At 40.5% G+C, this 13719-nt stretch overlaps 2 protein-coding genes across 2 annotated transcripts; both read left to right on the forward strand.

Moving 5' to 3' along the window:
• Positions 1–22: 22 nt before the first annotated feature.
• On the forward strand, positions 23–8050 carry TMBIM4 (transmembrane BAX inhibitor motif containing 4). The gene is made up of 7 exons (XM_027793478.2): positions 23–175; positions 1920–2028; positions 3325–3430; positions 4952–4985; positions 5980–6097; positions 6583–6628; positions 7182–8050. The coding sequence occupies exons 1-7, from the start codon at positions 79–81 to the stop codon at positions 7386–7388; spliced, it is 717 nt and encodes a 238-aa protein (XP_027649279.2). The 5' UTR covers positions 23–78; the 3' UTR covers positions 7389–8050.
• A 516-nt stretch (positions 8051–8566) lies between these two features.
• LLPH (LLP homolog, long-term synaptic facilitation factor) lies at positions 8567–13181 on the forward strand. The gene is made up of 3 exons (XM_055809301.1): positions 8567–8718; positions 8853–9036; positions 12240–13181. The coding sequence occupies exons 2-3, from the start codon at positions 8856–8858 to the stop codon at positions 12401–12403; spliced, it is 345 nt and encodes a 114-aa protein (XP_055665276.1). The 5' UTR covers positions 8567–8718; positions 8853–8855; the 3' UTR covers positions 12404–13181.
• Positions 13182–13719: the final 538 nt, after the last annotated feature.

Here is a 13719-nt window from a genome sequence, read left to right on the forward strand (position 1 = left end):
CCCTGCTCGGCAGCGCGGAGTGCCGCTGCCTCTGCCTGAAGCGGGGTGATTGTCGCTGTTGCCGGGGAAGTGGCGGCGATGGCGGCGGCGGAGCAGCTCTACCCGCGGAGCTCCATCGAAGATGACTTCAACTATGGCAGCAACGTGGCCTCGGCCAGCGTCCACATCCGCATGGGTACGGACTGGGGATGAATGAGACCGCCATATGCTGCCTTCCCCCGCGTCCCCCCGCCTCAGGCCCCCCAGGCCGTGCGGAGAGGCCCCTGCTGCCTCCCCTTGCCGGCGGCCGAGGAGGGTGGCGTACCCCGGTGCTCCCAACACGTTCTTCTCCGTCACCCCTGTTGCCTGTGGCGTTTGGCTGCATCGGCGTCCTGCGCAGTTACTGTAGCGTTCTGGGTCGAGGCTGAGCGTGGGGCGCCGGGGCGTTACCCAGCCCGGGTTAAGCATCAAGGGTTAGAAAAAGATCGGTGGCCGGCGAAAGATTTTATCATTTAAACTCATAAGGGGTAGGTCTTCTTATCAGAGGGATTAAACCCGTGTAGATTAAGATTTGGTCTTCCCCAGGTTTAAGCATTTTGAAGCCCAAACATGATACATGAGACTCATAAATGTTAAAATTTCTACCCATAATTGCAGGAGTTTAACCAGGAGACTGGGGGATTTGAATTTCTTCTGAGGTGTTAGAATATTGTCTCTTCTGCTGGAGTGTTGGTGTGCTATGGGGTCATACTAGCGGCCATGCAGTATTCCCTTGCTGTTAATGCACAGGTCTCACATGCATCGGATACTCTGGCAGAAGGTGCCTCATCAGTAATCCTTGCTGAAATGGCCATAGTGTTATCGGCTAGATCTTAGAATAAGAACAGCTGTGTTCTGTTATTTTTTTTATTAGATACTGCTCATAAACAGGAGAACTCTTCCTATAAAAATACAGTTTTGTTTTGTCTGGAAAATAAAGGACACCATAGGAGATATGAAAGAAGTATTGCCATTAGTAAAATTGCTGATGCATTTAATAATTTGGGGAGAAGGTTGTGCTAGCTAGCAGCCTACTTCTAGGTTTGTTCAGTTTATTACAATGAAGTAGGCCCTCATGCATTACAAGTATGTTTAAATTTTACCTGCTGCAAGCAGGTAATTCAGCTTCTCATAGGATGTGCTTTTAAACTTGTTTAGGCTGTGCTATGAAAGATTGAATTGATTCTCCCTGTAAGCTTATTTCTTTCAGAGCATTTTGCCTCATGGACTTGGTCTCCTTCCATTCAGAACAGACAATATTTGTATGATATATCTGTAGGTTCTGAACCACGTTCCACTATTCGTAATTCTAGAATTACAAAGCCTGTTAGCTTAATTCTGGGATTATTTTTTTTCCTAGCAGTCTGTCTCCATAGATACACATTCATTACAGTGCAGGTTGCAAATTATGATAAACGATATTTTACGTGGCAGAAGGTCAGTCAAACAGACATCACTGTACAAGTTTTTCTTTTTTAAACTTTTATGGCTGTTCCTGTCTTCCACAGAACCTCCAAGTTAATTTTTCTTCATTTAAGTTCATTAGATATCAGTAACATAATGGAGTAGGTACACTACTAGTGATTTCTTAATGAGCTTAAGGTGTATGCGGTTTTTAAAATAGTCTGAAGTAAATTCCTTGCAAATTTTTGTGTATGTCTTTTTTTTTTAATCATTGTTTTTGTTTATATAATGATGTCCAGGGATAAATGTAATTTTGTGGGAATATAGTGTCGTTTTTTTAAGGTAAAATGGCTTCTTAGCACTTTGCTCAGTGCTTTTTCACTGAATAAAGAGTTTTTAATGGTTCCTTATCAAATAGAAAACGCGTATCTGATTTACTGTTGAACTTTACAAGTGTAACTCAGAAGTGATTTAATTTTTTTTTTTCCTTATTCTAGCTTTTCTACGGAAAGTCTACAGCATACTTTCCATTCAAGTTCTTTTGACCACCGTCACATCTGCAATTTTTCTGTACTGTACTGGAGTGCAGGCATTTGTTCATGAAAGGTAAATACTAAAATGAAATGGAGATGTTTATGATGTGTTAAGTATAGTTGATGTAGTTTGTTGCTCTGGAACACTTCAGTATTCCTGGTCAGTTTTACACTGTGTGTTTGATTCTGTAATAGAAATTTTGTAACCTGATTAGGAAAACACTTTTCTTCTTTGATATTTCCTTCCTTTGTTTATTATTAAAATTTGTTTTTATTATTATCATTAAATTTTATTTAAATAAATACTTACTAATAGTGCTTACTTTAATATTTGTGTTATGAAAACCTATACATGAGTTCCGGAACATCTCAATTATTGACATTCTTGTTTTATGGTCTAAGTACTTTCTTTTAGACTTGTTGTTTGGAATGCCGCTGTTTGTAGGTATCTGTTCCGAAAAGCTGAATCATGTCTTACTCCTCTCCCTCACATCCCCATCATCTTTTTATTGTGGGTTTTATTTTTTTTTCCCTGAAAGCTAGTCGTGTAAAATTCCTGTGGGCTTGTGTCTTTTTGCCTCAGATTTTCATGAGAGAAACAAGTCTCAAAATCCAAACTGTGGTGAACAGGCAAGGGAAAAGAACAGCTGGAGAAAGGAAGAGAGCATTGAGTCCAGTTTCTGTTTTCCCCCAAGTGCACTTGCAGATTTTGCTTTTACTTCCACTTACAAGCCAGGATAAAAAAGGAGCATCAAACACTATATGGGACTTTCTGTATAAGCTATAGTGTATATAACAGAGGTTGTAAAACCACAGTTTTTACTTAAATCTGGTAATTTAAAATTGTCCTGCTGCTTACTTACAACCGTTGTGGTTTTGTGTATGAATTTGGTCCAGTTTTTGCTTGGAGGGCTGCTTGAATGATTTAATTGTAGTGATACTTACTGGTCAGTACTGATTTTCTTTGGTGCAGTTAATGCTCTGGTTTGTTGCATTCAGGTGCTTACAAAAAACAGTTCCCTGAATGTAAAGTTCTTAATAGGCAAAATATTACATATACTTTAATACTATTCAGTACAGATGCATTTTACTCTTCATACGGGTTCATCTCCAGATGATGGATTCCTGGGCGATCTCTACCTTCAGTGTGAAAAAAATTGTCTTTACTTGTGACTGTACTTTTTTTAACTGATTATCTGTGGTGGTATGTTTTAGAGCAGTTTTATTGTAAAACGAGCTTTACATTTACTTTGCATATATGGAGCAGTATCTTTAAGTGATCACTTAAAAACTTGGTTTTATAGAAACTGGTTTTTAGTCTTCCAGATACTTAATTTTAATTTTGACCTTTTTGTATGGAACTTTACAGGCCTGCCTTGCTTTTGGTATCTGGGTTTGGATCTTTGGCTATAATCGTGGCACTGACACTCTACAGACACCAGCATCCTATTAATTTATACCTACTTTTTGGATTTGTAAGTATTTATATAAATTCAGTTTTAATAGCCCCTGGAATGTCTTTCATTGTGATAAACTCCTTGAAACAAACTAGTGGTGGGTAATTTGTTTTTCTTGTATTCCTTGAAAGATACCCTGCATACTTATAAAAATGTGAGCTGGTTTTTTTGGAGATTCTGTCCACAGGTTGTTCCTACATAGCCTCTATGTCAGGTTTCTTCCAGGATCTTTTTAGAAAGAGTGTTAGAACTTGGGATCAGGTTGAACAAGCTTTATTTTTTCCGCGTGTGTGTGTGTGTGCGTATGTATATCTATCTATCTATATCTGTCTATCTATGATCATTCTGTTGATGTCAGTGATTTTTCTATGAAACTGCTCAGTAGGAGAGGAGGCAGCATTTCTGTTACCTTATTGGACAACCTCCAGCAAAGATCCAAATGCAACCAGCCACATGTGTTTATTTCTTTAATGCTGTCTTTTTGATGCAAAGTTCTGAGCCTGTTTCCAACACAGGCAAGTCAGTCAGAGATGTCCTCAAATTATAGTCTCCTGCCTGATGCTGCAAATTTGTACATTATAGGCTGTTGCTCCGTGATATTTTGGTTTGTGTATCAAATCAGTCTTCTGAAAATAAGTCACAGTAGCACAATTAGAATTTGATGCTTTAGGAGTTGCCTAAATTCTGTTTGTGATACCATGGGAAGACAAATTTGCTGTGTAAATAGGTACTTAAAATGCTGAGATAGTTAGATGCTTCCTGACTTCTGAATTCTTGTAGGAGAGTAAAATGTTTAAAAACTTTCAACAAGTGCAGCTGTAATAAGGAGCGATGTAATAGTTTGGCCAAATGTGGTGTGGGAAGTTTGTGGTATGACAGGTTAAGTATTACATTGTGTAGGAATAGGAGGATACAAATCTCTGTGTGATAAATTGATTTAAATAGAACATGGGTTAAATGTTCTGGTTTTTCTGACCATGTGGTTCATGACATGGAGACTTTTCTCATGTTTTATTGTAATTAAACTTAATTTGAAATTATCTTTTTGAAAATCTCAGGGCCCATACTAGCCTTCAGCCCAGACATGAATAATATGTTTGATTTAAAATTAGCTGTTTCAAAACAGGGATGAGTGGGAAAAGGAAGTTGATGCAGACATTTAGCTACCTAACAAGATATTAGGAGTATATTAATTTTACAGCCCCTTGAACAGTTTGTAAAAAGTGTGGTAAGAATGCTTTGTACTTTGAGGAGAAAACCTCAGTGGCATTTTTCTATAGGGGCTGTCTCCCATTCATATTCAGCTTATATTGTATTCTTTTTATGTAACACACCAAATTCCAGCACAGTAAAACAGTATGATTGCCATTTTCTTATTAAAAATGTTTTCATATACAAAGATTTAACAGGAGAGCTAATGCAACGCGTGCTGGGATTATGTAGCAGAACGGAACTTACTGCATGTGAAGTCTTTATGTAAGTCTTTTTGGCGGGGGGGTGTGTGTTATCCTTGTAATTTTTTGGTTTTACTTTTTGTAGACCCTACTGGAAGCACTGACAGTTGCCATTACAGGTAAGTGATAGCCATCCTATTGTCCGATTCCATAAAGAAATCAGAGAACGAATCCAATATGTTGTACTAATTGCCATCTGGGATTCCTAGGTGTGACTAAAATGATAATAAATCCCCTGTTTGAAAGTTTTAATGACAGTTATGTGAGTTTAGCAAAAAACAGGGAATCAAGGGGGAAAACGGGATTCTGATCCAGAACTGGAACCGTACAAACATGAAGTGAGAAATGAGTTGTGCCATCCATTCTTTTGATACAGCTAGCAAGGTTCTTTCCTGTGAGGTAGCTCCTAGCGGAGCTGATCTGCAAGTGAAGTATCCTTATCTTCCCCGTCGGTTTCCTCCAAGGGAATTTTGAGTTTGGAGCGTTCTATACTTTGTTGTCAGGGTTGAGTTGGGACAGTGTGTGGACAGGTCATGGCATCACCTTGCACTGTAGCTTCCAGTATAAGATGAAAGCTCTTTATTGTGGCTTATGATCTCCTGGAAAAAAAAAAAAAAAAAAAAAAGTTGTTTGGGGAAAGGAAAGACTAAGGAAGAAAGAGGGAAGGAAAAGATTCCGCTCATTTTTCTTATCTTTCCTCTCCTATCCCCTAATGAAAACTTTATGAGCCTTTACAGAGGACTGATTTTTTTTTTTCCTTGTTTCAGTATCATGAAAAATTCAGATAGCTTTTTCCTTAAGATCTTACATATCTATGCTTAAAATACTTTCGTCGTTGTTGTTCATTATGGTGAGTAGCGAAGATCTGTTACTTCCATTTTAGAAACTACAGCTATAAGGTAACTGTCAAACTTAGGTAGTGCAAGCATCCGTGAGTCCTACGATCATGATTTTGAAGTGCAAAGGCAAGTTCAGGCATAATTTACTTCTTTAGTTCACGGTTCAGATTTTTTTTCCTGTCTGAAAGTTTGAACTTCTGTTTCCTCAAAAGATAACGTAGCAAATACATAATATAGTGTTCTCTAAATGATGGTTTACTTTTTCTGTTTGTAGTGAGTTTCTATGAGGTGTCTGTTGTCTTGCAAGCCTTTGTTCTTACTACTGCTGTATTTCTTGGACTGACTGCATATACCTTGCAGTCAAAGAAAGACTTCAGCAAATTTGGAGCGGGGTATGTTGTTATATTGATGATTTTTTTACTATTTTTTTTAAGATAGTTTTTCCTTTATTAAAGCATGCTTTTCAGATACAATGAGGAATACAGGTCAATAGAACCTGCTTCAAGAGAATAGTGAGGGTGTTACTTATCTTAAATTACTGGTTTTGTGTGGTTCTGCTTTCTTGGTAATAACTTCTTTTCTGTGATTATGATTCTTAAAACCATAGTATTACACTAGAAAACTACTTTACCTAGAGTTTTCACTGAGACAGAAGGCAGCTCTTTCAAATATTTTTTTTTAAAAAGTGAAGTTAGGACATAACTTTTCATAGCTTTATAAAACCAAGTTTTACTGCTGATACAAGTGAACTGTTCGCATCTACAATTATGGAGATTTACTTACAAGATATTGTGAAGAGGTTTTCTAAGAAGGGAAGGGATTTTAAGTAAAATTTAAAAGAAAAGATATTGTTGCTCACAGTTTATTTTTTTTCCAGCCTCTTCGCTTGTTTGTGGATTTTGATCTTCTCGGGTTTCTTGAGGGTAAGATACCTTGTGTTCAAGGTTAAAAAATATTCTTTAACATAAGTCTTTTACTAATTTCTAGTATAGTAGAAATGTTTTGGACAGTCCAGTATAGCTTAATGAAAAATTTCTAACCAGATCTATGCTGGTGATCTTTTAACCATTCATTTCCAATTCAGATTTTTGTTGGATGCTGTTCTTGTTAATGTGAAAGTGGTATTTGAGTTGACTGACAAAATTTGTCAATCAAGATCCACTACTTGATTGAGAGAATGGGAAGGAAATTTGGGGTTTAATTGTATTTTGTTTTTCTCATTTTTATGCTGTGAATATTCTGGAGACCAGAGCTTTTTTTTCCTCTCTCTTAAGTGGAGGCGCTTGTACAGTGACTGGGGACTATATGAAATAAGAACATTGAAATGTCATTGTAATATTGTATTTGAGTGTACATAACAGTAAAAAGACAGTGTGTATCCTTGGTTTAAGTGTGGCATATCATTATGCAGGGGGTTTAAAATTAAAAAGAAAATGAAATTTACAAATTTTCTTTTCATGTTTCATTTGCTTCCAGCTGTTTTTCTATAGTGAGACAATAGAGTTGGTGTTTGCTGCTGCTGGAGCTCTTCTGTTCTGTGGATTTATTATTTATGACACTCATTTGCTGATGCACAAGTTATCCCCTGAAGAGTATATACTGGCTGCAATCAATCTCTACTTGGATATCATCAATCTGTTCTTACACCTGCTGCGTTTACTGGAGGCATTTAATAAAAAATAATCAAAAGGAGTGAGGTTTGACTATAGTGCATATAACGTTAAGCATCTGGATGATCTGCAGACTTAGTTCTGTCTTCTAGAAACTGAATCTTTATTACTTTTTCATTCCATGAATATTGATCCCTCCTTAGGAAAAAAAAAAAAGGCTTTTTTATGTAGCTAAGGTTCTTCTCTGGAATATATATTTTATGTAGTTTACATGCTGTTGTCATTTCAGTCACTTTTTTGATCACTGAATTTGCCCTTGACATTAATTCACCATTAAAACGTTTGCCAACTTCTGATTGCTCCAGCATGAGCCTCTCTCCACTATTCTGTAGCTGCTGGGAACGTTTCCTTTGGGATTACACGTGTGTGTGTGCTGCATTAAGGGTAGCCTGGGTTTATCATTGTGCAATGTTTTACTAAGTTAAATTTATTCTAGTTTTTGTTTGGTAAAATGGAACGCTGTCTCTAACAGAGATGCTCTTGTTCTTGTTAGTGGCTGTCAGATCATTATGTAAGTTGGGAAGGTGTTAAAACAATCAAAGGGAATGTGCTTCATTGAAGTATTTACTGCCGGTTTCAGTGTTACGAGAAATCATTTGGAGATGGACTCTGGCATTTTATCAACTTGTGTGTGTTAAGGTTAACTGTCTGTCAATAAAACTTGGAAAACCTCTAGTCCGTTCTGGCAGCTGAGACCAGAGTGCTGTGAGGCACCGAGGCTGAGCCCCGCAAGCCTTGCGGGACAGGCAGGGTGTGCGGCAGGGGAGGGGTGCAGCGGAGCGGCTGCTCTCCACGCCGCTGGAATGCTGGAATCCTGGACGGGCCGGCGAGGTGGAAGCAGTCCGGGAGCACCGGCGTACTTGGCGTTGGGTGTTGGAGGCGAAGTGCTGCTCCGCTCGCCCGCCCTGTCACCGAGGCCAAAGGGCAGCGCGGTACCGGGGCGCGCCCCGTGCCCTGCGTGTGGGCAGCGGGCCGAGGCGGCTGCGGAGCGTTTTGCGCAAGCGTCATCGTTGCTCTCCCCCGCCTGCGGGTTTCGTTAGGAAATGCGTGGCGGTAGCTAAGAATAAAACTTCGCGCTTTGTCCCTCTGATGAAACACGTGTGTTACCTTTAAAGCCATCCCCGCCACCCGCCGCACGTAACCACCCGCCGCACGTAACGTCGCGTACGGCGGGGCGCAACCACCGAGGGGGAGGGCGGTGGGGCGGCGGCGGCTGCGCGCCCGCTCGGAGAGTTACGGTGGAGCCAGGGGTCCGGCGGGGCGGGGCCTGGCAGCCCGCGCGTGCGCGCAGAGCGAGCGCGGCCTAGCGCGAGGGCGGCCGGCGGGGCGCGCGTGCGGCCGGGGTGAGCGGGGGTGAGGGGCGGCCGCGTGTCCGCGCGCGGCGGGGGAGCCGTTGGGGCAGACGCCCGCGCCGCCTTAACGTCCCCGCTGCCTGGCGCTGCCTCGGCCTCAGCGTTTCCCCCTCCCCTCCCGGCAGGACATGGCGAAGAGCCTGAGGAGCAAGTGGAAGCGGAAGATGCGGGCGGAGAAGAGGAAGAAGAACGCGCCCAGGGAGCTGGAGAGGCTGAAAAAAATCCTGGGAACCAACGCGGATGTCGTCATGGAGGAGGTCAAGGAGGTGGCGACCGTGCTGTCCCCCAAGAAAGCCCTCGAGCAGGGGGGTGAGTCGCGCCGTGGCGAGAGCGGGCCCCGCGGGGCCGGGTGCCACGGCCCGGGGGTGCCCGGGAGGGCCGCCCCCCCTCGGGCTGCCGGGCGAGCCCTGCACGCGCAGGCGCGGCCCGCGGGATTACTCACGGTCGTTCTGTGACTTCCACTGCCGTGATCAGACTCGTGAGCGTTACGGGTGGAGAACAGTGAGTTGGAAAAGCATATCTTTTGTCTTTTAAAGTCAAAAGATGCCCTTAAATCGTTGGAGCTGGTCATTTCACAACGTTAGCTCCTATATTGCGTCTGGTCACTGGCGAAGCAAGCTTGGTAACGTTTGACTCGAAGTATGTAGTATCTCACTCTGTGGAGACATCACTTAGCAGTTGTTTCGGTCCCAGCTGTTCAACTGCAGGTGGGATATGCTTTCCCTCCTAGTTTAGGAGGACACTAAGCATAGAAAAGTTGGACCTAAATCCAAAGTAATTTTGTAGAGATTTTTATCAAGAATAGAGTGATTTTAAAATGTATTGTCTCAAGGTAGGTATGGTGGGGACCCTGGTTTTGTATGCTAATTAGTGCTGCGTTGCACATGGTGTGGGAGCGGGTGGTGTTCCGGTGTCTGCAGATAATGCCATCTTCCTCCCGGATCCTTGAATGGGATGTAATCTGTAAAGGAAATAACCCGGGAAGGGGAAACAGAGGTTTTAAGTAGCGATATGTACTGGACAGGAGTCAGAAGGATGCCTTCTCTTTCCAAAACTGCAGTCCCAACTAAATCTTAGTCATTCCTGCTTCTCTGGTTTTTGCCACTTAAACTATTATGATACTGCTGATGTGAGCTTTTTACGTGGCGTGCAGGAGTCTTGAGACACCACCATGGGGATATAGAATAATGCTAGTAGTCACTCTCAGTCACGCAGCTGGTTTTGTCAGTGTTTCAGAAATTGGGAAAGACAGGGAAGTGTTGCGTGGTTGAGCAGTAGAGCCTGTGAACTATAATGAAAATGGAAATAGAGTGCTATATAAAAATTCGTGCCCAGTTAAGGGCAGCTTGGAGTATAATTTGTAATTTTAATGGTTCTAATTTGTCCCATAAACGGGGTGTAAAAGTTGTTCTCTATGGGACTGTTAGAACTGAATATCCAAAACGTTTTTGAACATTGACAGTCTTCTGATGCTGAAGCTGGAGGAAACATGACTGTCTTAAATGTAGTTTCTGAAGCAGATGCCTGTCTGGTTATCTGTCATTCCTGCACTCCCTTCCAGCTGCTGGCAGCTTTTCTACAAGTGGCCAGTTGCCCTTGGCTTTTGTAGAAAGACTGTAGCCTCAGAAATACCTAAGAATATATCTGTTTCACAAAGTAACTACAGATTTTGTGAAAAAGTGTGTCGTCTTTGAGAGGACTTCTCAGCACTAACTGTGGACACAAGGGAGTTCACATCACTGAATGTTACAAGGACCGAAGTAGATGAAAGATTCATCCAGAATATGCACTTTCCATAGATAGGTGAATAATTTTCCAACCTAAGGAAGTATATAGGTGTATATTAGGGACATTTTCCTGTATTACTTCAAGGTATTTTTCACAGCATGCTGTGAAATAATTTTTTCTTTTTTTTTTGTTGTTAGGAAAAAAAAAAGGAAGGCCTGGCTAGTCTTTGGTCAAAAATGGGTTGTAGCTGTTTTTAAAACTTTGTGGGCGTGCACATATTTTTCAAGATAATGATATTCATTGAGTCTGTTTAAATAACCCACTTTTACATCTTTTTTTTTTTTTTTCTCTTGGTCCTTTTTCTTTAACCCCTTTGATAGTTTTTTTTATGTCCTTGGACCACTGCTGTTCTGTAGTTTTCCTCCTGTTACTGGTGCCTACAGTATCCTTGAGATTGCAAAGTATGATGAAAACGTCGTGCTGTGTGAACAAGTGGTATTTTTTGTCCAGGGGTAGTTCTTCATTTAGTTAATGTTGCAGCTGACATTTATTGTGGATGTGCTTTTTTGCAGTCAAAAATCATGTAGCAGATGAACTCAATCATATGACAGGACAAGATCAGAGAAGAAGATCATGCATGTTGTTTTGGTTTTCTTGGGGTCTTAGGGTTTTTTTTGTTGGAGGCCATCTGTCCTTCTATGACATTTGGAAAACAATGCTGTTAAGAAGGGCTCATGTTGTGTTCTCTGACATCTCAGGGGGGTTCTGAAGCTGGGAGTGGTTTTGCTGCTAGTCTGGTGCTGGATCAGCCTTTGGTTGTGCCAGCAGGCAGCAGGTCCCTGTGCTGATTCTCTGCTGACTGCAAGTATTTGTATGCCAGCTTCAGGGCTCCCTAAGCACATCTCTCTGGTGCAGATCCTGTAGACTTTCAGCATGCTTCAACTATTGAAGCAGCACATTGGCCTTTCCCCGCCAACACCAGACAGGCACAACAAAGTATTTTTCCACCTCTGTACAAACTCATAATAAAGCTTTTATTATTGCACATGGATGGTTTGGAAACAAGGTTGACATTAAATAGTAGAGCAGGGTTTGGATCTGTACTTAACAAGGTATTCCTCTTGTAGCTTTGTCTCACTGAGACATGACATTCATGTGGTGTCAGCTAGCTGGGGATACCGCTCCTGGGAGTGACCATGTCACAGGCAGTCTTCCTGATCCTAGACATTAATCCTCTGTTTCTGTCTCTAAGTATGTTAGACTTGACCTCATGCTCACTCCTTGATGTGAATATAGCATCACTGGCTTGTGCTTTGTACCATCATTGTATTTCAGCTTTTCATTCTTCTCTTTATCTGTCTTTATCTTCCACTCAATTTAATTTTTTACAACAGATCTTAAACGTGACATCATAAAAAGTGTTTAATTGTAGATATGTTTCAGTAAGCCTATGGCTTCCTGTATTGTTGCAGCTTCTGATGGAGACCACACACAATACTTTTAGACACGTATTGGAACAGATGACAGACTAAAGAATAAGGTATTTTGCCCAGACATGAGCCTTAAGGGAAAATTTTGCGTATTTACTATCAGCTGTTGAAGCTCCTGGGCCGCAGTTGTGTTGGTTTGGAAAGTGCTTTCAGTGTATAAAGCCTTCGGGTCTCTATGTACATACACTGTTATGTGCAGGGATATTTTTATCATTTTGGGGATTCTAGTAACAAAATAGCTTCTGTGATGCTGATTCATGTATTTTACTTGGTATAAATACCTTTCTTTTTCAGATGACTGCAAAATGGACATAGATAATAAACGAAACAAAAAAACTCTTCTAGACCAGCATGGACAGTACCCAATATGGATGAATTCCAGACAGAGAAAGAAGCTTAAGGCACAGCGTGTTAAAGGGAAAAAAAAATCAAAATTGGCCAAAGGCCTGGTCTGGTAAAATTGGAGTTTTGTAAGATCATGAGTATTTTAGCTGCAAAACAAATATCCCAAATAAGTACATGATATTTTTGTGCTTGGCCACCGAGTATAATTTATTGTGTTGCATGAATTCTTGAAGAGATTGTTAGTCCAGCAAATGATGAAAGCAATATCAACTTGGTGTCTGCCGAACTTAAATAAAATAAATGCAAAAAGCAAGCTGAATGCCTTTGTACAGACTACTTGTCTGTGGTTATCTATTTTCTTGAGGGGGAAGGGTTTTAATCTTTTATATTGTGAATGCTGAAAATGCTAAAGAAAATTCTAAAAATAATGAAACTGTAAATGTTTTTTGTACTGTGGTCTTTGGTAATGTAACTTGTCTTTTAGTAAATTTAACCAAAGGGTTCTGTAAACTCACCATGTCTTTTAAATTCTTCTGTAAAATTACTTTTGTTGCGCCAATTTGTGTTGGTTTTAACATCTGGTAATTAGCAAAAGCGGGCTTTTAACATGTAACTTAAAAGAGATTATACCCTGTAATCAACACCAAGGCTTCATGAAACTTCTGTAGCTAAAAAGACAAAGCGTCAGTCTGACGTTAATTCACAAAGAGAAAGTTGGAACAAGTAAGTATTTTGCTGCTGTCTGCAACTGAAATATTGTAGACACTGAATAACTGAAAGTAAAACCGAATCTTTTATTGTTGATGTGAGAGAATTCAAATGCACGGATTGGAAATAAAATAGTTTTATTTAAGACCTTTTCCAAGTTTTAGTAAAGTAAATGAGAATATACTTTTCCGTATGTGTTTTCAGTAGCCTCTTAAAATGGTATTAATCTATCATGCTTTGCAATGTGGGCACAGGATAAAATATTGCATGATTGCTTAACAGATGCCATTTATATGTGATCACCTACAGTTGGTTGCATATTACTCGGCAATAACATGTGCTGACAGACATGAGAATGAGTTGCCCTGAAAGCTTTTATTTTTAAAATGTCTCATTTCAAGGATGGAAATAATTACAGTACCGGTCCTGCAGTATGTTGCCTGTGGAAGTGCCATTCGTCGATACAGAGTATAATCTTTGTCCAACTTCATCCAGGATGGGATCCACATTCTGTAATTGCCCTCAAATTTGTGATATATGTCTGTTGTGATAACTTGGCCATGGGAAATAGGATTTATTCTTGTAAAAGTAATTATACTAGCTTATGTTGTGCTAAAATCCACTAAGAAGACCTCAACCTGATAGACAGTTTTTCTGGGAAAATACAGTGGAGTTATTATTATTGTTAGGGAAAGGAAAACTATTTTGTTGCTCAGGTAAA

Source organism: Falco peregrinus, chromosome 6 (assembly GCF_023634155.1).
Source record: "Falco peregrinus isolate bFalPer1 chromosome 6, bFalPer1.pri, whole genome shotgun sequence".
In the NCBI taxonomy this organism is placed as follows: Eukaryota; Metazoa; Chordata; class Aves; order Falconiformes; family Falconidae; genus Falco; species Falco peregrinus.

Coding starts and splice junctions, on each gene's coding strand:
- TMBIM4 (XM_027793478.2), top strand. CDS start 79: ATGGCGGCGGCGGAGCAGCTCTACCCGCGGAGCTCCATCGAAGATGAC. Junction 176..1,919: donor CAGCGTCCACATCCGCATGG/GTACGGACTGGG, acceptor TCCTTATTCTAG/CTTTTCTACGGAAAGTCTAC. Junction 3,431..4,951: donor TATACCTACTTTTTGGATTT/GTAAGTATTTAT, acceptor TACTTTTTGTAG/ACCCTACTGGAAGCACTGAC.
- LLPH (XM_055809301.1), top strand. CDS start 8,856: ATGGCGAAGAGCCTGAGGAGCAAGTGGAAGCGGAAGATGCGGGCGGAG. Junction 9,037..12,239: donor GAAAGCCCTCGAGCAGGGGG/GTGAGTCGCGCC, acceptor TTTCTTTTTCAG/ATGACTGCAAAATGGACATA.